The sequence below is a fragment of the Drosophila albomicans genome, chromosome 2R (genome assembly GCF_009650485.2).
Source record: "Drosophila albomicans strain 15112-1751.03 chromosome 2R, ASM965048v2, whole genome shotgun sequence".
In the NCBI taxonomy this organism is placed as follows: domain Eukaryota; kingdom Metazoa; phylum Arthropoda; class Insecta; order Diptera; family Drosophilidae; genus Drosophila; species Drosophila albomicans.
The window spans coordinates 13831207-13856001 of record NC_047631.2 but is presented as its reverse complement, the minus strand read 5'-3'; the positions used below and the strand labels follow the sequence as shown (position 1 = coordinate 13856001).

Sequence of the window (24795 nt, the reverse complement as noted above, 5' to 3'; positions counted from 1 at the left end):
GCCAGACCAAGTAAGTAGGTATGCAGCAAGTTAACGCGAATTTCTTGTTTTTGATCGTGGGCAGCATCAGCAGCATCTCATGATGATGATCAGCAACAGGAAGGCAGCCTGCTGCATCTCAGCATCAAGGAGTTGCTGCTGCTGCTTATCGCTGCTGAATGGCGGCTCATCTCGAGCACGTTGCGGCCATAAAGCAAATCAAATTGCAACAATTGTTGGTAATATGTTAATAAATTTCATCTGCTTCCCTTTTTTTGGGAGTCCTCATCATCATCTTCACTTTCATTAAGCAGAGTGAGCGATTCTGAATGTGGTTCGTTTACGCCGAATTTATTATAAACTTGCAATGAGATAACAATCGCAGTCAGACCTACGCAATATCAACTTGAATTACGCTGATTATTATTCCCCTTATTTGGTTAACTTTCCAAAAAAAAAAAAAAAAACAACTGCCAGACTGACAGAAAGATCGTATCGATCAAAGGGGAGAAGCTGCTTGCAGCTTTTTGCGTCGTTCAAGTCTATTGACAATGGGAAATTTTTGAATTCCAGAAAACTATTTAATGCAATAATTAAAACCATGACTAATCAGATTCCCAAGGCTTTGTGTTGTTATTGAATTGACATAAATATTTAGTAGATGAATGCTAAAAGCTGGGCAGGTACTTAAAAGGGTTCAATCTTCAGCTCTATGCGCAATTCCATTTAATTGAAAGCAATTTAATCTTGTATCTAACACGAGTGGATAATGTTGAATTAAGTGATTAAAACAATGACTAAGGTTTCTTTGAATTGACATAAATACTTAGTAGTCATATGTTAAAGGTAGGCAAAGGGCATTCTACTTAATAGCGCATGAAATAATGTTGAATTTAATAATTAAAACAATGACTAAGTATCTTTAGAATTGACATAAATCTTTGTTATGCTAAATCTCAAAGTTTTTGAAAGGGCACAGGTCAATCTCCCTTCACTACGTAATTAGAAGTAATTTAATGGAATTGTGTTTAATTTGATGACTAAACAGAATGCAAAATATTTAGCAGCTGCATGCTAAAGACGCACATTGTGCAATATTTAATTGCAAATTGCTTCTTTTTTTTGGTTAGAGGCTCATCTCATAATAATTATTAAAGCCACAAGCGAATAATGATCGGGCGACCGCATTCGAAATTGAATTGAAACAAAAGGCGGCGACCGCAAAAGTTCTCATGCTTGTCAAATTGACAACGATCAGTCAATGTGTTTGTTGGCCAAGCGCAAGCGTAAGCGTAAATCGTAAAGCAAGTTGCAAGTTAACTTATGAGTATTAGCCAGGCAGTTTGGCATTTAAGCCAAATATGGCGCGGGATTTGAGCGGCGATTTATGTGCATTGTGCGAGATTTTGGCAAATGTTGCGCCAGTGTGTGTGTGCTGAATTGACTTGTTGTTCGTTGAATGCAACGTGCAACATGCAACAATGACCGACACGACTTGACTTATGTATGTATGTGCAGTCGACTGCGACTAATACAAAACTTTATGGCTCAAATCGCATTTGCTCGCATCAGAACAAAATCAGCTTATGCCCAACTGACAGACAACAGCGAACAGTAGCCCTCTGTTAACTTTTCTATTTTCGAAACGAAAAACGAGAAAAGAGAAACGCACTCGCTGCAGTCATAAACTTGGCTTAGGCATTAAAGCTTAGGAGGCGTAGGCTGAAAAGCTAAAAAGAGCTTGAGTTGTGTTGGCTTAGGTCAAGGCAAAGGTGCATTAACTAAATGCAGGCACTGTTCAGGCACGACCTTGATTCCTTTCGCGGGGGCCACGCACAACAACTTAATTTGCCCATAATGAGAATCAGCTGGCTGACTGACTGACTGACTGACTGACTCTCACAAACAAGCGTTGCTGATTTACCACACCGCACCACAAAAAAAAAGCTAAGAGAGTGCTCAACTGTGAGATACCCGCTACTTATTTTTAATAAAAGAGGAACAGTGCTGTATTATTATTATAATGTACCAAATTAATATACCGAAATAATACCAAAATATGGTTAAGTCTATAGTTGGTATATTTATATGCTACTACATTACAAATATGCCAAATTACCAATATACCGAAAAAGTGCAGTTAAAACTTCTATATTCTAACTATACCAAATTGTCAATATACAGAAAAAATTCAGTTGGTATATTGTTATTCTACCATTCCAAATATACCAAATTGCCAATATACCAAAAATATCAATGAATACGAAGTCTACAGTTGATATATTGATATAGTACTACATACCAAATATACCAAATCGTCAATATACCAAAAAAATTATGCAAATATACGGAAGGCTTTATTAAATATATCAAAATACTATTTCCCTTCAAATATACCAAATTGTCAACCAAGCAATCTTTATACTTCGAAGAAGCCTCTCTTTTCCTTTTACGTACATACTCTTCCACGCTATGGGTAACGGGTATGGAAAGGCAAGGCGACGCTCCTTTTCGTTGTAATCCTGTAACCATGAATTATGCGGCCCCAACCACAAAACCATTTAACAAAATGCATAACCACAATGCAAACCAAAAACGAACGAACGAGGCGAGCCAACCATAATCATTGTAGAACCTTGAAGTGCATTTTTAATGCCAGTGCTTGTCTGATAAGATTAAGTCATGAAAAGGCTGCACCCAACACACACAGTTGTTAGCAGCTCAGCTCAGACATACGCAAGGTGAAGAGGGGTGGAGAGGGGCGCGTACTGTTTGCGAAAGTGCTTAGGTTAGGGTCTCAAGTGTGTCTACATGACTCTCACTTTTAGGCCAAAGGAATGAGTTTGAATTGAGCGTTGGCCAGAATGGCAAAGCACTTTCCTGTGGCACGACAACCGACAACGGACAACAACAACAACAATCGAGTAACAACAATGCGAACAACATTTTTAATGTACATTTAAATGTCGATTTTGCAAATTGTTGCCTGTTGTTGTTCAATTTCAATTATGTTCGTTGCGCAATGCGTTGAAATTGCGCGTACTTTTATTTTCGTGCATGTTTACGTTGAGCTTGATTGTTGTTGCTGTTGCAGTTAGCCAAAATAGTCATTGGCTTTTGTCTTTCAGTTTGTGGCTATAGCTTTGGGCCAGCAAATTGTTTCCGCCTCTTGCTTACTTAATTGTCTTGAACAACATAATTTCGGCCACATTTACTAGCAAGCGCCAAAACGAACAACAAACATTGCTAGCTGGCTACGAATTTTATGTAAGTTAATTTCAATTTGTTGTACGAAAACACACAACATACGAAAGTCTTGGCCTGCCAAATTCTCAGCAGGATTGAGGGCGGCAGCGAGGGTGGCAAAGACACGCTTTGATGACGACCCAAAAAACAAACAAAAAGCAGACAACAACAGTACGAGTAAGAGCAACTACAGAAAATGCCAATTCATGCAGTTTAAAACATTTGTTCGACATTTCAAAAAAGCGGAATTCAATGGCTCCGCAACAAAAGAAAGAAAGGCATTCGAGAGGTCTCAATTCCAGCTCCCGCCCGGAACGAGGTTGTTGACCTTGTTGTCGTCGTCGTCGTCGTCATCCACATTCACCGCCATCGTCATCGTACTTCGATATCTCCTCCTCCTCCTCAGCACGTGAAGAGTGCGCGACTAAGTTTTGTCCAGCCGGCAATTAACTTATTTTTGCAGCTGACTAAGACAAGCTGTAGCTTGAGCTGTGCCACTGATTGCAATCGCCCCAAAACACCCGAATCACCCCATCGACATGCCACACAAGTTGCCCCCGGTCTCTGCGACGCTGTCTGGCGCATTTCAATTTGATTTCGATATATCTTTGAAATGGCTCAGAGCCACCTGATGCTAGTCATAGCAGCACGTGCTGCTGCTGTGGAGAAGCCACAAAATGAATTTGCCATAACATACTTTGGCTATGACTCAGGAGATGAAGTCGTTGTTCTAACTCGAAAATACAGTCATCTATATGTGTGTGTGTTTGTAATCTTCTGCATCGCTAAATCATCGACATGCAAAACGCTGACTAACCAACTGAGACGGCCAATGAAATGAAATGGATCGCAGACAGATCGCAAGGCATTTGGAAAGTACTACTCGAAAGACACAACCGAATTGCCAATGTGCTTGCTTGCTCTTGTTATACTATTGTTGCTTGTTTTTTGCTCTCATTGTTGTTGTTGTTGTTACTATTGTTGCGATTTCCGCGAAATGTTTGCCATGATTCACTGAACAGACTGCGGCTTGTTCGTCGTCTCGTAGTTGTCCGTACTTGTGTACTCGTAATTTATATGTAGATTATGGCAACAACAAAAAAAAAAGAAGAAAAACTCAACCATATGCTCAATTTGATTTTCAACTATCAATATGTTTGTTAGCATTGTCATTTCGCAATTGTGATGGAAAGTTGCAGCGATTGCAGCAATTGCCAAGTCACTCGACTCTAGTTGCTGCTGTTATTGTTGTTGTTGCCTGACCTAAGACACAACAAACAATAACAGCAACAACAACAACAGTAAAGAAAAGAAAAACACAAATCTAGACAGACGTCAACTAAAACAAGCAGCATTGACTGATGTGATACCCTGTAAATAGCAAGCTTAAGAAAGTGATGTACCATAACTTTAAATAACTATTTAAAAATACGAAGGAATAGCTTTTCGATCCTGATTGGAATCCTGTTTTACAAATAATAGAAAAAATTAAGAAGTAAGTAAGAAGTAAGTATTTTTGACCGGTGCTAATAATTTAAATAAATAGTCTAACTTATTTAATTTTGTTATTTTGATATGTGTTATTATAATCTTTCCAAGTACTATTCGGGATACTAAAAATATAATTAAATAGTGTGTAAGCGTATTTCATTATTTCTTTATTCTTGTTATTAAATATTTTTTTACTCATTCCTTTTTGATTGTTCGTTACAATCTTATTGCAAAATGCTACCAGCTTAAACGAACTTTTTTATAAGTGCTCTAACTATCAATCTTTATTTTTAAAACAAATTCCTCCTTTTTCTCACCATTTAGAGGGTAACTCTTAGTCGACCTTCTTAACTGTTCACTTGTTGTTTTTATGTTGGCTGCAAAACATTTTTACTAATTGCACATGAACAACGTTTATCAGTTCGACAACATCAACTGTCAACAACAGCAACAAAAACACACACACACACACAGCTCAGGAGCAACAGGCGAGCAACAGTTGTCTCTCTCTTTCTCTCTCACTTGACACTCTCTCCCACTCTGCGTTGTTGTTACTGGAGCTGTTACAAGGAAAACTCATAAGCATTATCATTAACAATATTATTGTTGTTGTCATCAACAACAGCAGCAGCAACAGCTCTACAGCAACAGCAACAACCAACTCCTGCATCATCAACAAGCACAACAAACAGAGAGAGAGACGAGCTGAGGTGTTGTTGTTGTCGCTGAGGTGCTTTAATGCTTTCGAACGCTGCCTTCGCATAATCAGCAAGGCATTTAATAATTTTTATGTTTATATATTTTGTACATTTTCATACGCCCACGCAACAACAGTCTGGGAAAGTTGTTGCTGTTGTCGCTGTTGCTGTTGCTGCTGCTGATGGTGTTGCTGTTGCTGTCGTTGTATTGTTAACGGCGTTGATTTGTCGTATAGTTTGCGTTAAGTGGTCATCATTAGTTAAATATGTGCATTTTTCTTTAAGGATTTTCGCGGCCTCAGATAAACTTTGTGTCGCTGTTGTTGACGCCGTTGTTGTTGCTGTTGTTGTTGCTGCTGTTGTTGTTGCTGCCTTCAAATTGCCATAATTCATGACTGCAAGGCTGGTAACTTTCCTTTTCATAGCAACAATTTCACTGAGTTGTGTTTGCTACCTTTATATTTTTTGAATGCAACGCCGCAAAATGTGTGTCAAAGAATTGTGGTTGTTGTTGTTGCTTTTGATGGCGGAAAACTAATTGAATTAGCTGGCAGCCGATCACATAAATTGGCAAGTCATTAAAATGAGTCAACTTCTGCGAGTACTTAACGGAAGCTAGTCAAATGAAATTGAAAGACAATTAACCTGATTAGCGTGCGACTTGCAACATGTTGCAGCAACATGCATAAGTTGCTACTGTACTCTGTACTGTCCGATAGCGGTACATTTTGTATCGTTAGGAAGTCTTAAGCTTCGGCTGCTGCTGCTGCTGGCTGCTGCTGCTGTTGACCAGGCGAGATCATTAATCACCAAGTTGGCCGGGGAATTGCGCCGCACGGATACGTAATTTAGTGACCATAAATAAAAGAAAAACTTTGCCGAGTGAAATTGAAATGTTTTAAGCGATGAGACAAATGCTCGACTTGATTGCAGCTCAGTTTCTACTTTTTTTCATACTTTTTTCTGCTCTGTTTTGGCACTCGCTGAGTCTGGAATTAATGACATTTTGTATCAATTTCGATGTTGTTTATGAAAACAGCGCTCAATTCGCATTTACAGTTGGCCAACTGATTGATGCATCCACTGAACCAAAGTAGCTTACACACACACACACACACTCAGCATATATATTTTTTGAGAGGATGCCCACACAGTTTTTATGCAGCGCAGTTCACGCCTATAAAATTTGTAGTGAAAAAACAAAAGACTTAGGCAACGAACTTGCGTGCTATATCAATTGTTGCAGCGTTTTATAGCGTATGCGACTTAGGGCCATTCATACACTTTTATGACAGCAATAGAACATAAAATGCGCCAACTACAACTACAACACTATCAACTCATAAAATTGCCTTCCGTGTGTTGTGCTGCTGAGTGAAAGTGTGAGTATTTCTGTTGCTGTTGTTGTTGTTGGGGGCCCCAGTGTGTCTGGGACTGGGACTGCACATTTGCCGCATTGTCAACTCAGTGACATCTGCGAGAAAATACGCGTAGTAAAAATAAATTATTGCTAAAATAAACAGAAACAGAAACCGAAAGAAATAAAGAAATGCTAGGCGCGTGTGTTGTAATTTCAATTAATGCGCCATATACACAAAACATCAACTTTTAAAGCTTTGTGCCTATTTCGCCTGCTGCCTTTCTGCCTGGCATTTAATTAAAACATGTGACGGCATTTATGATGGGCGGCCAACTTGAGCGCATCATGCGTTATAAACAAAGGCAGACAGACATCAACAATATAACATCAAGATCAACAGCGAGTGCCAAAGCGATAGAAACACTGAGAAAAAGTGTGAAAGAAAGAAATGCCCCAAAGCCCCAAAAGTCTTTCGCCGCTTCGATCGCCCGTCGCGACGACGACGATGACGATGACGACGACGGGCTGCTGCGGAATTTCAAAAGAAGTGAAATTTTTTTTGCCTTGCTCTTTTTGAATGTGTGTGAGAACCGCAAAGCAATTAATTTGTATAAAATACCCTAGAGCCATCAAAACGTGCTACAAGGGTATTAGCAACTGGGCTAAGCAATGTGCGTAGAAATAAATAACATAATAAACAATTAAGTAGTAGCATTTTTTGACAGGCAGACAAATACTTTAATACAATACTTTTCTAAGCTAATTATGACATTTATAAGACTGAAATTATAATGGAGATACTTTAATTTGAGAAATTCAAATTGAATAAAATTACTGAACAACACATGCTTTAAATTGGCACAAAATAATAACGCTTGTAGTAAAATTCAATGATTGATATTTAGTAACATTCATATTAATGCAATCTTTTAAAAAATACTTTACTTTAATTCAAATAATGGAAGATTAGCAAACTCTTGTAATTCATATTCTTAAAGACATGAAATCTTATGACAAAGTAGATTTGTTGGTGTAGTTAAAATTCACAAAGCTGTTTCTCATACTTAAAGACATGAAATGTTATAGCAAAGAACTATTCAATTACTAACAATTAAAATAAGAATAAGATTTATAAGCTTGCTATAGAACCCTAAATTACAATACAATAATAGGCTTTGTTAATTCCTATACTTAACGTAATTGAAATGAAATTATAGAGGCGATACCTAAATTTGAGAAATAAAATTCAATAATTGTTGTTAGTTAATTCCCATACTTAAAGCCACGGAATACTATAATGAAGAACGCTTAAATATACAAAAAATATACTGACAGCAAATAGTTTAATTTGCAAAATTAAAAATAAATAACTGCCTTTTTCATATCCCATAATTTAAGACACGAAAATTTTTAATGAACAACACTTGAATTAAATTCGCACAATTCAATAATAACAACTCCCACTATAATGAAATTAAAATTGATATTCTTGGCTTATTAATAAATTATATATTTAATTAAAAGGCACACAACCAAGATTTGCCGCCAGCAATCAAAGCAACGAACCGAGACCTGATGCAAGAATAATAATTATTGAAATAGTTGTGGCTTCTATTGTGCTGGCAGCTATTGCTCGTGCAGAGTATCAATTAGTTCATCAGACATGGGCATCTAATGCACTCTTAGTGCTTTTTGTCTTCCACACTTCTTGTTTTTTTTTTTTTTGCCATGTTGGTAGCAGAAAGTATTTTATAAATTAGAGCAACACTTGCTGCGCTGCTGGCGGCTGCCGTTGTCGTTGTCGCTGTTGTTGCTGCTGATGTTGCCGTTGCTGTTTTTGCCGCACCTTGCATGCGAAAATCTTTTCACGCCTCGGGCCAGGCAACATGCGAAAAACTAATTTCGGCGCACACATCGTATGTCTTGCTCTCGATGGCCACGGCTCTGACTCTGACTCTGACTGCGACTTCGACTGCGAGTTTGGGCCCGGCTCTGTCTTGCGCCACGCCACAATGCCGGAAGATGTTTCAATTTTGTGAAAAATCGCAACAATTAAGTGATTTAGGTGGCCCGATTTCTATGCAACTCCAACAGCAAACACAACGTATGGCAGCGTTGGGTCACATTTTGCTGCGACATTAAGCATTGGGGATGACATCATTTTGGAGAGTCAATCGAATTCAAATGACAACTTGACTAAAAAAAAACCTGTGCTGCTTTTTGCATAATTTGTCTAAAATTGGTCAAAAGGCATTTAGCCATTGAAATCAAACATAAATCGTTAGATGCTTGTCTCTCTCTTATTTTTTTGTCTCGTCACAAACGAAACGTTAACAAATCAATCAATCGATTGTAACGCGAGCGGGGGCGGGCTAAGGGGGGATTGTTTGACATTTGACAGATAATACAAGCAGATTTACAATCGATTTAAGTCGAGCTTAGAAGCATGACATCAATCTAAGCAGTTGTAATATTGCTCCAAAACGAAAGACTAAGGCAACGAACTTGAGGCCTCGCGCACTTGAGTATAATTGATGAAAGAAGCAAAACAGTTTTGAAGCCTTGAGCAACTCAAACGCTTTTCCAAGCAGGTGAAATTTCCATCATTATTAATGATGATGACTTTTTACGCGACGTCGGCGGCGGCGGCGTCGCAAATATTTGACCAACACTAGACGAAAAACAGCAGAAGAAGAAGAAGAAGAAGAAACTGCCACAGACCTCAGACCCCATTACAGAGCCAGATGTGCAAACTGACCCACTAAACATGGCCCGCTGGCGCTGAAACTGTAGCTGCTGCTGTTGCTGCTGTTGTTGCTGCCTTGCACTCTGTGTTGGACATTTTCCGCAATGCGAATGAAAAGTGCATAAAGCGCCCTGCAGGCGACCCGAACAGAGAGCAGAGCAGACACCTTGGTTAATGTTGGCAATAATTTTGCAAATATCAAACAAAAAAATTGCAGCCTTGCGCAATTTCATAAATTCGCTGCAAGTTTTTCGTATTACTTATGGCCCAGCCCAGTGGCAAGGAAAAAAGAAATATGAAAAAAGAAAAGAAATACAGTTGCCACACATTTCCGCGTAATCATCATAATTTTTGCCATGAAGTGCACTTCGTATCCATTACAAAGTGTTCGTACATACAATTTGGCACGCTGCATTCAAAAATGGGCACATTAAAATACATTTCAATTTGGACAGTTTGCTGATGATGACGATGACTTCATTAACCAACTCGTTTCAGTTGTGGCCAAAGCAAAAGTTTTCCTCAATTTCTTGATTAATGCCGGCCAATGACGAGATAGATGCCAACACACACACTCACACTTCCACACTTCACACACACACATATGTCTATTATGCCTCCATCTGCATGTCGAAGCTTTGACTCTTCCCCTTGCCACTTTCGTGTCTGTCTGTTTGTCAATTATCATCAACTTGAGTCTCTCGCGTTTTTTGATCGCTTTGGCCAGAATTATTATGTAAGTTTCATTTTGGCATATTTAAATGATTTATGGCCCACGGCATTGGCCATTCGCCATTGGCCATTGGCCATTGGCCATCCGTCCAGACCAGGTCTTGGCATGCTCTTGGCTTCAATTTTGTGTGTCGGCGTTCGGCATTCGGCCATCGATGACTTCCTGTCCATGGATCGTTTGCTTTCGACTTCGGAGAACTTTTCATATGCGGGACATCAACTTTTGGGGGCGCTAAGTCGCAGCCATTTGTTATCTGGCGGTAAAAGTTTTGCCAGCTCTGAAATGTTTTACAGTTGTGTGTCATGAACTTTAATGTTAAGCATTGCAATTGCAATTGCTGTTTGGCGTTAGCTGTTTGCTGTTTATGAAGTTTTCATTGCGCCCGTCGATACCTTTAAATGTGAGCAGTTCATGGGAACAACAGCGTCTCGAGAAAGTCGTTGTTATTGTTAGTCTTGTTGTGGCATCTATAGGTGCCAAAGCTCGCCGACGTGCTGAGGTCGCGTCAAGCAACAACATCAACATCCACATCGAGCAACAGCACAAGCGTCAAATGGCAACACATAATTACACGTGCAAAATCTTCATGTCTGACATTTTTGGGTTAACGCGACAAACCATCACGGTTTCCACTTGTCTTGTCAGCTAAGTTTTTTTTGTTGTTGTTGTTGATCACTTTTTGTGCAATTAACAGTACGTTTAATAACTCAATCAAAAAGATTCACCAGACACACTCAACTGACCCTCATCAGATTATAATAATGATTTGGAAGCTGTGCGAACGCCAGTTCACAATTTATAATTATTGCCATTTATGAGCGCGTATTAAATACATTATATATGTACGTCTGGCCAAAACATCTCTAAATAGTCGTAATAATTGTTGTAACCCATAGACGAAGCGTGTGAACTTGATCAGCCACAAAAATAAAACAAAACAAAACTAGACAAAAGGCGCAATCGAACCGCAAAATCGGCATCAATATGAGCTTAATTGTGAGCACAACACAAATAATTCAACGAATTATAGTTTAATTGCCTCGACGAAGCTCAAATGCTCTTAAGTTTTATTACGGTTTTCAATCATTACATTGAAGAAACCAAGACAAAGTTTTTAAGTGTTATTTGTTTTAAATATTATTTTGCTGAATACAATATTGTTAAAACATTGTAGGCCACAAATGAAAATTTTGTAAAACCTAAAACAATTATAAATTTTTGATTTTAAAGAACAAAATTAGAAGTAAATAATAAAATAATAAATTACCTATAAAAATAGACTACTTTGTTATTGAAGTAATAGAATTTCTAAAAAATTTAAATTGAGGAGCAAAATATACATACATACATATGTAGATATCAAAAATTATAAAAGGTACCCTCAAAGTGTAAGTGGTTCTGGCCATATCATTGTATTTTAAGCGTATAATAAAAAAAAAACAAATATATTCCAACAAAAATAAGGAAAGAAAACTGTAAAATCAAGTTCCATAATTATCAATAATATATTTTCTCAATTAGAAATAGCCCAACCTAAAGATTTACTACAATTCGTATAAAAACTTAAACACAAATTTCTGAAAGATTTAAAATTCAGCGAATTATAATTTGTCAGCTTCACAATAAACAATAAGCACTCTAATAACAATAATAATAATTTCTGATTATTTTCTTTGCAAAAATAAAGACTGTAATCCACAAGCATCATTTCATAGGCCATGGACAATGAGCTGAGCTTTCTCACAGTTTTGAAATTGAAACGGAGCAATAACAACAAACTTGCGACCACAAGTTAATTGCAAACGCTTGAATGCGATAGTTTTGTGGTGCATTTAAATATTTCAATTAGTTTCAGTACTTGTTGTCGACTAAGGGGAGGAGAAGAAATAAGGTAATGCTTCATGGAAGAAAGTCCAAGCGCCAGGCAAAGGCAAAGCAGCAACAACAAAAAATAAAAAGGTCTGTTTGCTTAACCCCGTCGAGTATTGGCAAATTTATGAACATAAAGCCGCATTTATGCGTGCGGCTTATATGCAATAAAGGTAACTTAGTGCCAACAGTGTCATAAAGGCCGCTGCCACATAAACAACAACAGCAACAACAACTGCTGCTGGAGCAACAGCTAAAAGTGAATTCAATATGTGAATTTATGTGCAAAGGCTGAAAAAGCGTAGCAGGCAAAGCAGTCAGGCACTTATTGGCCAAAAGCGAAAATAAAATTAATAATCACAAGAATTTCACTTTTCACGCAACGACAGAAAACAGCAACAACAGCAACAACATCATCATCATCGTCGTTGTTGTCGTCGTCGTCTTCCATGTCACCCACAAAAAGCGAACGCAGTTGCATAAATTTATTGAAATTTGCATTTCGGTTTTCGACGCTGACGCTTTACTTTGTTGCTCCTCTTGTTGTTGTTGATCGGCTCGAGGTTTTGGCCTACAAAAAACAAAAAAAAATATGGCATCGATTGATCGCAACGCAAGATATTTCAATTAGCGTAAATACATTTTTGTCGTTGTTCGATTGGACAAACAGGCAGACAGCTTGTATGGAATCTCCAAGCACGAAAGAGAAATCGAACACACAACACTGTAAATGATGCAAAAGAGATGTCACTCAGTCTGCTTAACTACAAAAAATCTACGCAAATTCGATAGAAAAAAATATGTAATTGTTTTATACCACAAACTTTGTTTTAACAACATTAATACTAAGTGTCTGGAATTAATTGATATTTTCATGCTTAAATAGAAAATGTGCAAATATTTTAATCATTGTCGAGAGATTTCTGAGACTGCTAATTTTGTTTCCGAAATTTAAAATATTAGCCAAGATGGCGCGCAGCATGTCTGACAAATGCTGACAGCTATGTGTCAACGAGCAAATTAGCGGCAGCATTGTCTTTGGTGGCAATTCCCATTTTATATTGCAAATCATAACACATTATACAGATTGTGCAAAAAGAGCATTTAACCAACAATGAGAGTGTTACAAGAAATCAAGGATCCTCCGGTGTGATGGTAACCTTCAACTGCTTCACACCTCGCAGTATGACCATATCCAGTTCCTTCTTGGCATCCGCCAAAGCATCGTAAACATCCGAGGAATTCTTGATCTCCTTGCTGTTGATGTGGGTTACAATGTCACCCGGCTGCAGTCCACCACTGGAAAAGAAAGAGGAATATTAAGGTATGCATTACTAGAAGAGATGCTCTATGTTACCTATGTGCTGGGGAGCCCACAATAACCTTCCAAACCAGCACGCCATGCGTCAGATTGTTGGGCATATTTTGACTGCGCGACTTCAGCTCAAAAAGTATATCAGGCGTCAGTGTGAGCATCGTTATGCCCATGTAACGCTTTACCGGATACCCCGTTTTGTAGGCCGATCCCTTCTTGCGACGTTCCGCTGCCCGTTCTAGGAACACCTTCACATAGTCAATGGGTATGGCGAAGCTAATGCCGGCAGTGACTTTCATCGAGTTGACACCGATAGCCTCGCCATCGAGATTCACCAACGGCCCACCAGAGTTGCCAAACGTGATGGCCGCATCCGTTTGCAGGTAATTGATGTCGCGATTGCGCAGTCCCAGCTCCTGGGAGGCACGTTGCGTGGAGCTGATTACGCCAGCTGTGACTGTGTTGCTCAACGCCAAGGGGCTGCCCAGGGCAACGACCCACTCTCCGGAGCGTAAGGTGCTGCTCTTGCCCAGCTTCATAACCGGCAGATTGGTGACTTGAATACGCAATGTTGCCAGATCGGAGGTCTGATCCACATCCTCAATGGTGGCGGGGAAGGTGCGACCATCGGAGAGACGCACCTGGACCATAGTGTTGGGCTTGTTGATGACCACATGGGCATTGGTCAGTATGAGACCGTTTTGCTCAATCACAAACCCAGAGCCATTGGAGGCAGTGATGGGCTGACCGCTAAAATAATCAAAATGCCGGGTATCCTTAATCTCAATGTAGACGACAGAGTCGGCGCAGCCGGCAACAACGTCCGCAATGAAATTGAACTCACGCCGGCGTCCGCTTAAGGAGCGTGCCGAGATTGTTGGTGTTAGCTCCTCGCGATTTGTCACTATGGTGCTGGCCAGCGCTCCAAGCGAGAAAGGAACAAAGAATCGAAAAGCGCCGCGCCAACTGAAGTTGCCACCAAAACCATTGTTGTTGTTGTTGCCGTTTTTGTTGTGGTTGTTGTCATCGTTGTTTGTACTATTGTTTAGGCTATGAACAGTGCGGCAAGTGCAATGGTACAACGTGGGGACACTGCAACGCTTTAAAAACAACTCCAACTTATTAATGCTGCGCAACGCCATTAATTTGTGTGATAAATGTGTGGAAATATTGTTGTTATTGTTATTCAATTTGTGCTCAGCTTGCTGTCATTTTTGAGCACAGCTGACAGATACATGTAGCAGGCTGTTTGTTACAATATCTCAGAATTGTCACTTATCGATAACAGATTGGCGTTCAGCAGTATATTTTGGTATGCAGTGTTGGTCTTATTTTGATTTTTTTAAATTCTCCTATTACAATTTAATTAATTATCAATTATTTATAAAAATAAATTTATATGACTATTCTGCAAAAATACGTCGTCGCTTGATAAAATAAATTCGATGTTTCAAAAATGGTGTGTTCATCGATTGTGCAACATCACAGCATTGGACCCGTTATCGACGTGTAGGAAATTTGGTATTTTCTATCAGCTATAATAAGTTTGTTTAAGAAATGTTGCTTGTGGTCACATCCCGTCAAATAAAACAGCTTTAAGAAAGCTCTGTTTGTAACAAACAAAAGTCTGAATTTATCTAAAAGAGCTGTTCATTCAATTATAAATGAATAATTTATATTGTTAATTGCCAGCCAAAAATCGATGTTTAATATAAAAATAAATCGATGTCTTAAATAAATTTAAAACATCGATGCATCGATTGAAATTCATGGTTATTGTGGAAATAACCATGAATTAATTGGTTGTTAAATTACTCAACATAATAAAATAATAGTTGTGAAATGTCGCAAATAATATAGTAAAGGAAAACGAAAGCACTATGGAGGTTTTCCAAACGGATACACATTACATTTTTTGTGAAACGCGATAAGAGTCTCTGGTGGAATCGCAAAACATCGGAATTCACAATAAAGCCAGGTAAAGAAAAACAATGAAACGAAGATGAATCATTTGTGTGCGTGTATGTGTGTTTGTTTAATGAATGCAGCTGCTGCTGCCTGCTTTGTTATTGTCGTCTGTTTTGCACGTGATTGCTGTTGTTGTTGCCGAGTCTCATTTAGCCTTATCAGCAGTTCGCTCACGTTTCTGCTCTTGAAAACGAGGCGAATAGACGCCCAGCGGTCTGTTGAACTACACTTAAACACTTGTAAATAGGTGTGAGAGTTGCTTGTGTGTATTTGTGTGCTAGTTATAGCTTGAATGTCAAGGCTGTGCTGTGCGGTCCAGCTTCTGTATGTTCTTCAATTTTAAACATGAGTTTGCTCTTTTCCCATTCTACTGTGTGCTCGTCTTCGTTGTGGGCGTCTCTGTCTCGCTTTTTGCGCGTTTATTATCGCATTGACGCAGTTTGCCGTCTATTGTAATTGTAGCTATCAGCTTCTGTCAGCATTCCCTCGACGCGTGTTTAACGACAACATTATTTATAGTTGCCATAAAAATAGCCTGGCCATCAATTAGGAAGCATGTCCTTTTAAGTTAACATGCGCTTCTCTCACTACTGACTGAATTTTGCTTCCAACTGGAAGTAATTGCTTGTTAATTGTGCAGTCATTATTACAGTGGCAGTCATTTCATTGGCACGCAAGTGTCCAATCATTTTAGCTTTCACATATCCTTGGCTAAAGTCCACTTTACGTATGAGTCATGCAAACAAAGGACCTGCTCTTGTTAAGTGCTTTTCTCAATCATAAATCTCGTTGAAGGTCATCTAAACTTTTGATGTCAACTTTGTTTTTTCGACTTTCTATTTTTCAGTCTGTCATCCAAGCAGAAATTGTTCATTAAATTTATGGCTATAAAAGATATCTCTATTTGTATTCCGTTCGCTTTCGCTGTTTAGTTTGCGAATTGAGTCAGTATAAACGAGATAAATTTATTTCAGTTGATAAGATTACCAGGAAATTGCTGTGCTCTGACTACTGTAGAACTACAATCTTGCTAAATATGTATACTACGCTAAATTTAGTCGCCTCGAGGTCACAGCGTCTCAATGAGTGTCCCTCGCTGCAAGGATGCAAGGAGAGTAAAGTGCAATTTGCCACACATTCGTCACACTTCTGTTTTTAGCTCACGTTCAAAGGAGGGAGATTGAAATTGAAAGTAGGGGGTTGCAGATTATTCATCGCCAGTATAAATACAATATAATCCGCTGAATGATATATATAATCCACTCATTGCTCTTAATCCCAGTTGATTATTCATCGTAATCACCATCATCATACTTTCGTTAGTCAGGTTGCTCTACATTGAAACCTTTATATTTTATTCTTACTTTACTCTGCATATATGTAAATTTTCAATCACTACCCATTTGCCTAAGCAATAACTCTTATTTACACTTGAGCGTTGCGTGCTTTTATTGTAATTGTTGTCTAGTTAGTACCGCTGATTGTTCAGGGGGCGTATGCGCAATATGAGCGTGGCGGCAACGTTGCATAGTTAATCAAATGTCAATATAATGACCAGCTGCCATTAGACGCCACATTTTATCATTAGGCGGTAATAAAAGCAAAAGCAATAATCAACAATTGCTACTCTTGATGGCAATTGCCTCCTTTAATGACCCTCAAGGACACGCTACTTGATTGCTCTGCATGCATATTATACTTATTCTCTTTCACATCACTTTCTTTGCAGCATGGGATCTCAGCTCGGTGGAAGACATTGAATGTATTGGTGTCACGCATGGCATTGTGGGTGTCATCTCGCTGCCCAACGTTTATGAGCCACATTTGGTGGTCATTAAGGAGGCAACAGCTGTGGGCGTACTTTATCCGCCGCACTTGGTGTATAAAATCAAATCCATTTGCGTGCTCAGTGCTGATGAGCCGGACACTGAGCTGCCCAACTGCACCAAGCATACCAAGTGAGTTTGAGCGGCAAGTTTGGTAACCAAAGTTCTTCTATTAATATCGTTAAACTTTTGCAGAAGCAATAGCAGCACGCCGACGCACAGCGCCTCATCTAACAACAATAATGGCAGAACAGCAGCTGCTGCACCTGGCTCAAAGAGCACGAAACTCTTTGAGGGCATGAACAAAACTTGGGGAGCTGTCAAGAGTGCTGGCAATACGATCAAGAACACCACACAGCAGGCGGCCAATTTGGCCACCAAGCAAGTGAAGAGTTCGGTGGGCATAAAAGAGCCAAAGCACATTGAACGACGCATAACCGAGGAGTTGCACAAGATATTCGATGATACGGATAGCTTCTACTTCAGCTTCGATTGCGATATTACCAACAATCTGCAGCGTCATGAAGTGAACGCAGACGATAGGCAGCCACAGCCTGATGAGAGATTCTTCTGGAACATGCACATGATTAGCGACATACTAAAGATGAATGTAAGCAGTGTCCTAGGTTCTTAGAGAATAGAAAGAATTTTATAAATGAAATGTCTTGCAGGATAAAACATGGATATTGCCCATTATTCAAGGCTTTGTACAAGTGGAAGCGTGTGTTATTGGCAACGATTGCTTCACCTTGGCTTTAGTCTCGCGGCGTTCGCGTCATCGTGCGGGAACACGGTAAGTTCTCTTACTAATTCATGTAAGCACCTATTTAATAAAGTTTCTAAATTGCAGATATAAGCGGCGTGGCGTAGATGATAAAGGCAATTGTGCCAACTATGTGGAGACGGAGCAGATACTCTCCTTTCGCCATCATCAACTGTCCTTTACGCAGGTGCGTGGCTCGGTGCCCATTTACTGGAGTCAACCCGGTTACAAGTATCGTCCCCCGCCGCGTCTTGATCGCGATGTAGCTGAAACACAGCATGCTTTTGATCTGCACTTCACCAAAGAGCTGTCCATCTATAAGCGCGTGTGCATCGTTAATCTTGTGGAGCAGAGTGGCAAAGAGAAGCTGATTGGAGACGCTTATGCAAAGCATGTGATAAAATACGACAACGAACTCTTAATCTATGTCACATTTGATTTCCACGACTATTGGTGAGCACTATTTTATTATTCTGCAACTATTTATACTAAAGTTTATTTTATTCATAGCCGCGGCATGCGCTTTGAGAACGTCTCGGCCTTGATTGATGCAGTTGCACCAGAGGCAGGCGCCATGGGCTTTCATTGGCGAGATCAGCGCGGCATGATCTGCAATCAGATATCAGTATTTCGTGTCAACTGCATGGATTGCCTGGATCGCACCAATGTAGTGCAAACGGCTTTGGGAAAAGCTGTGCTGGAGTCACAGCTGGTTAAGTTGGGACTATCCCCACCTTACTCGCCAATACCAGAACAACTGAAATCACCATTTATGGCGCTGTGGGCAAATAATGGAGACATTATCAGCAGACAGTATGCGGGTACCAATGCACTAAAGGTGAGTATATGAGTAAATATGCCGAGTAACTGCATGACAGTGATGTATTTGATTATTTGCAGGGTGATTACACGCGAACGGGCGAGCGTAAGATTAGTGGAATGATGAAAGACGGAATGAACTCGGCAAATCGGTTGGTATTTCCTTGCATATTGTAGTACAAATGAATGAATTACTTATTTATTTGCTTACACCTAATTTCGTTATCTAATTACCCTCATTTGCTATTGATTAACGAATGAAATATTCCTTGGGTTCCACATGCTAAATACAGTAGTCAGCCTATCGCACCGTAATCAATCAACTTTTCAAGTTGTTTTCCGTTTTGTTAACTATCAAATTTGGTGAAGAACATTCGAGCGTTGTTTACACACTTTACTAACACTGCATGCTTGTTCCAGTTTTTATACCCGCTACCCATAGGGTAGAAGGGTATTATAACTTTGTGCCGGCAGGAAATGTATGTAACAGGTAGAAGGAGGCATCTCCGACCCTATAAAGTATATATATTCTTGATCAGCGTCAACAGCCGAGACGATATAGCCATGTCCGTCTGTCCGTCTGTGTGTCTGTGTGTCTGTGTGTCTGTCCGTCCGTCCGTATGAACACCTAGATCTCAGAGACTATAAGAGATAGAGCTATAATTTTTTTTCGACAGCATTTGTTATGTTTGCACGCAGATCAAGTTTGTTTCAAAGTTTTGCCACGCCCACTTCCGCCCCCGCAAATCAAAAAAATCGAATAACAAGCGTAATTTTAAAGCTAGAGTTGCGAATTTTGGTATATATAATAACTACTATAGTAGTTATGATTCCTGAAAATTTGGTTGCGATCAGATAAAAATTGTGGAAGTTATTAAAAAAATACTTTTGTATGAGCAAAAACGCCTACTTACTAGGGGTCTTAGTTGCTTTGGCGGACAATCTGGTATATTATGCCGTCTATGGTATATTTTGAATGTGGTACTATATCGATATAACAAAAATACCATTTGGTATATTTTTAGTATTTTTGCATTTTTGGTATATTTTGAAAAAATACCGCAATATTTTGCTTTTATTCAAAATGGGTAGCGGGTATCTCACAGTCGAGCACACTCAACTGTAACTTTCTTACTTGTCTAACTTGATTGTATCTATTCAGTTGTACGCTTCACCCAACGATCATAGAGATTAAACTTTATACGACATGCTCTGCACTTGGGTGAAGGGTATGCCAGACCACCCACGTTCAACCCCAACGCTTTCTTTGCTCTCTCTCTATCTCGCTGTCTGAATATAAGCTAATGCCTTGCCCACTTCTTCATAGCTATTTCATACAAAAGTTTGCCGATACATACCGTCAGTGTATTATCGATCTGATGCAAGGCGAACTGAGGCAGGCGTCTGAGCTGCAAGACGATCCAATCCTAGAGACCATTGTGCACATACTTTTACCCGAATCCCGTGCACCTTTGCGAGGCTATTACAGCGCAGGCGTCCTGGGACCTGAGCTCAAGTTGATCGAATCGCTTGTATCGAACAGGTGCGCAATTAGGACTGACAACCTTCCAGAAGATCAGATTGATGACCATCATAATATATTCGATATCTTGACTTTATTAGTTGCTCCGATTCTTACGATTTATTTGAATTTTGATTTGTAAATTGTGTATTATTCGTATCCTTCCATTTGATATCTATTGTATCATAGTGTATTGTACTTCATGGGCACTTGCTTGTTTTTCAATTAAATTTTATTTTTAAAGCTCAATTAAAGCATGTGTTGTTATTAATTGCTTTTGTTAAAGCTACTATCTGGCCCGATTCAAGGATTCATATCGACAGGCCACCATAGATTTAATGCTGGGTAATCAAGTGTCCTCAGAGTCGCTCAGTGCCTTGGGTGGCCAAGCGGTGCCTGATGAAAATGATGGCGAAAGCGCTGAACAAGCCAAGATGTTGGTCGAGGATTGTCGCCGGTTGTTGTTAAGCTCCGAGCAATATCCCGTAGGCGCTTGGGGCCTTATCGATGCGGATCCTAGGTAAATATATAAGTTATCCTTTGATTTGCTTATACTAATCATTTCTACCTTAGCTCTGGTGATGCCAATGAAACCGAAGTGGACTCTGTGTTGCTGCTAACAGATGAGTGCTATATTGTGGCCGAATACGATTCGCATCTCGATAAGATTGTGCGCTTTGAGAAGGTTCCCCTATCGCAGATGCGTCTCATTGAGCTGGGCATGCATCAACAAACGAAAATCTTTCAAGGATCAGCACCAGCTCATCTCTGTTTGCGCTTGAATTACTGTGTCGATGATCAAGATGGATACTTCCACATGTTTCGCTCGGCCAATTTGCGCTTCTTCAACAACGCTGCCTATGCTATAAAAACTCAGGAGGAACTTGCCGAATCTCTGACAGCTATAGTGGAAATGTTTCGAATTGCGCTCGAAAATGCAGGCAATAAAAATGTACAGTTTGTAACTGGCGGCGTCTTGCAGAGGCGCAAGAGCAAGCTGCCTCTACTGGATGTGCCCAAGGGAATGCCACGCAATCTCTCCGAATCTCAGCTGGTGCAATTTAGTTCCAAGGCGCTATCGAATGTAGCCGGTCAATTTTCGAAACTAGGAAATACCTTTAAGAAACCGCAAAGTGCTGCCCAGCCTAGCAATCTTGCCGCCACAATTAATCCTCAAGTAATGCGACACGGCGAAGGAACTGCTGTAGATGTGGGCCAAGAGGCCGAGAAGGCTGTCTTTACTGTAGGCGGCAAGAAACGCTCCTCGAATAGCACCAGCAGCACCGATACCGAAGAACATGACAATAGCTTGTACGAACCCGATGTCGACTCGGATGTTGAGATTGCCATGGATAAACCCAACTACAATGAGAATGCCTTTCTGCCCTCGGTGGGCATCGTAATGGGCAGCCAAAAGGAGCCGAAATCATCGAATAGCATGCAGCAATTGGAGCAAAAGGATAGCATGGGAAAAACATCTGAGGATGTGCTCACCATATCCATCACAACTGTGACAGATAACGTTGGCTTGCCCAATGGTCTGCTAGAGAACGCTCCGCCGGTGCGTCCAATTACGCCAAATCCGCAAATTTATATTGAAGCGCAGGAGGCAAGAGAGGTGGATGTGGATGAAGAGTTAGTGAAGCCACTGTCAAGGTCTGTATTCTATACATAAATGTAAATATTAAGTTGTAGTTTGTGTCTTTTTTTCTGTACCCTTTTGTTGTGGTTTTAAGTTCGGTATTAGTCGAGAGTATTTATGCTAATGCTTACCAATTATTTGTGTATTTGAATTATTATGTGTTCTTGAAAGTATTATACGTACTTTTCTAGTATTTAAGAATTATGTGTATTATTTTAAAGCATGTGTTATAATTGTACAGAAAACTAGTGAAATTGAAATCCTTGTGCCTGTTCCCCACAAACAATCAAAGTGCTTTTATTATATACCAAATGCTCAAAGAATAAACCAATAAACGAAAAGCTATATCGCGTTTTTCTTCCCATGATTTTGTCATTTGCATATTTTAGCGTTGCTGCCAAGGAATTTAGTTTGCCATTGGGTCAGCCGGCTAACTTTGAGGCTAACAAGCTAAAGCATCTGACCAGTCCGCTCTCCAAGCTGGCCAAAGGCATGCAAAATATAGGCCTTAATCTGGATCCACGCAAAATTGCCACCAAGGTGAGTAAGCTAAACTGTACTATATTAAATTACATTAATAATTAATTCCTTTTTTTTTGATTGTTTACAGTCTGGCGTGCTTTCTCCCACAAATACTTCGGCGGATAATTCTCCTACAGAGCGTGGTCCCGGCAATCGTGATCTGTTGCAAGAGATGTGGACAGCGGAGCAGTGCAAGTCCAAGCTGATTGCGCTCTAATACAGTGATAAACATATTTATTCTTTATTTATTATACAAGCTTAAGCGCAGCAAAGTTAATTCTAGGTGTTTTACGTAGCACTTCCATCTTTAGGGAAACTTATATATTTATTATATTTATGATACTCGAACGTACTTGCACGCGATATTTTGCAATGTTTGTGATTGTTACTAGGATTTTACTGTAGTCCGTTGAAAGATTGATTTGTGCGTGAAGAGAATATACGCTATACTTCCGGCAAGTTTGAAATGCTTTACACAATTAATCACCAAAGAGAAATTGCTTAAATTATGTAGATTCAACGAATATTAATTATTATTCAATTAAAGCGAAATTAATACAATGCTTATGAAGTTATATATATACAAAAAAAAAACATACGTACATCGGATTTGTAACATTATAACACTGAACAAACCAAAAGACAAGCAAGACAAACAAAAGACTTGGCCTTAGCTACATTTTTTCTACACGAAACACAATTTTTTGGCTAGCTATATACACACACTGCGGACAGAGAAACGAATACGATTTAGAGCCGAGTTCCCAGTCTTAGATTAAGGAGAACACCAAACAATAATATTTGTGAAAAGACATAAACGTTAAACACACACATTATTGTAGCGCGATGTGATGATGAGTAGTAGATGAGCATTGATTGAATCCATATGCAAAGAAGTATTTTACTAACCGTAGTCATGTTTTCTGTAGATGTAATATGATGTAGTAATACTATATGTACATATATGTGCCACCGATTACTTAGAAATATACTCATGTATGTGTTAAACAGCTTAAAATATGCAATAGAGTTTTTCTTACTTTATGAGTTCTTTTTGACTTCCGTTGCGAAACGTGTCAGTCGCAAGTGTTGTCCCACTGCTTGATGGCCCTTGTTTACATAAGTGATAAAAGAGGAAACAAAAAAATAGGAATTGCAGCGAACCGGGAGAAAGTCACCCTCAAAGTTGGCCAGCAAATCAAAAATCCATTAAAACACCACGAATCCGGACCGGACGAAATAACGCTGCCAATCATCAGCTTATGTATGTGTACATAAGTGTGTGCCACTTCTGCTGCTTGACTCTGTCTCTCTGTCTGTATTGATATTGGAGTTTTATTTATGCGAACTTTGGCCCGGCCATTGCGAGGACCAGCGATAACGAAGCGAACCCATATTGAACTTTTCGTCCGCCAGCTGATAACAGCCCACAACTGTTGTGTCTCCTTGATTTCTTTCTTTTTGTTGTGTGTTGTGTGTTGGCCAATATCATGCTAATGTTGCCACACAGTTGCATCAATTGTTTTTCAATCAAAGTGCCATCAATCTTTTCGGAATGTTTGTTTAATTAACGCACACGCCGCATTGTCTACCTTGGCCAGCAGCAGCAACCCAACAACCAACTGGGCATAAATAAGTATAGATTTTTCATGCCAACCCATTTGACCCCCAGTCACGCTTGATTGCCACGCATCCTGGCCCGCCTCGAATGCAGTTGCCTCCCCCCACATCCTTGTCTTTACCCTCGACATCGCCATCGACGTCGTCTGCTTTACTTTGCCATTTTTCTTTCGCATTTCACTTCTTAACTTTGTCCATGTCTTTTGCGTCCATTAAGTGTGTCTGTGCTAAGACTTGGAAATTGTCTTTTGAATGTTTCAATTACACGCCTTCTTAAGCACAGCTTCTCTTTCAAATTGAACCCAATGCCGAAGCACAGTATCACAGTTCCCAGTTCCAGTTTTGCAGTGTTTCTCTCTGTGCTCAGCTCTCAGCTTCTGGGTTGACAGGGCTGACTGGCTTGTCGTGCCTTCAGTATTTTTTGGCTTTTATGCGCCAATAAAGTGAAATACACAGATAGTCGAAGAATTTACTGCCTTCCATCTATCCTCTGTACTATGTGTTCTGCTCTCCTGCTCCTCCTTCGTCTCCTCCTCCTCTGGGTTGTCCTCGTCATCGTCCTCGCCTTGGCACCCGCCTGCCACTTTCGTTAAACACTTTTGCCTTAAACCATTAATTTCCTATACGTTCGACTTGTACGTGTTGGTTTCCCCATTTTGCCCCGAAAAACTGAATC

The 24795-nt window shown here is 39.7% G+C and overlaps 2 protein-coding genes across 2 annotated transcripts; one reads left to right on the top strand and one right to left on the bottom strand.

The window, feature by feature from the left end:
- Positions 1–12906: 12906 nt before the first annotated feature.
- LOC117575718 (serine protease HTRA2, mitochondrial) lies at positions 12907–14658 on the bottom strand. Its single transcript, XM_034260056.2, has 2 exons — positions 13480–14658; positions 12907–13421 (listed from the first exon to the last, which is right to left on the bottom strand). Exons 1-2 carry the CDS (start codon positions 14577–14579, stop codon positions 13256–13258), a joined length of 1266 nt encoding a protein of 421 aa, XP_034115947.1. The 5' UTR covers positions 14580–14658; the 3' UTR covers positions 12907–13255.
- A 562-nt stretch (positions 14659–15220) lies between these two features.
- LOC117574086 (phosphatidylinositide phosphatase SAC2) lies at positions 15221–23365 on the top strand. The gene is given in 13 exon segments (XM_034257721.2): positions 15221–15350; positions 15352–15415; positions 17135–17363; positions 17427–17841; positions 17903–18024; positions 18082–18447; positions 18505–18832; positions 18895–18965; positions 20141–20356; positions 20622–20855; positions 20909–21991; positions 22367–22517; positions 22588–23365. Coding segments are annotated over 13 exon segments (3441 nt in total). The 5' UTR covers positions 15221–15317; the 3' UTR covers positions 22717–23365.
- The last annotated feature ends 1430 nt before the right edge of the window (positions 23366–24795 follow it).

Coding starts and splice junctions, on each gene's coding strand:
- LOC117575718 (XM_034260056.2), bottom strand. CDS start 14,579: ATGGCGTTGCGCAGCATTAATAAGTTGGAGTTGTTTTTAAAGCGTTGC. Junction 13,422..13,479: donor GTGGGCTCCCCAGCACATAG/GTAACATAGAGC, acceptor TTTCTTTTCCAG/TGGTGGACTGCAGCCGGGTG.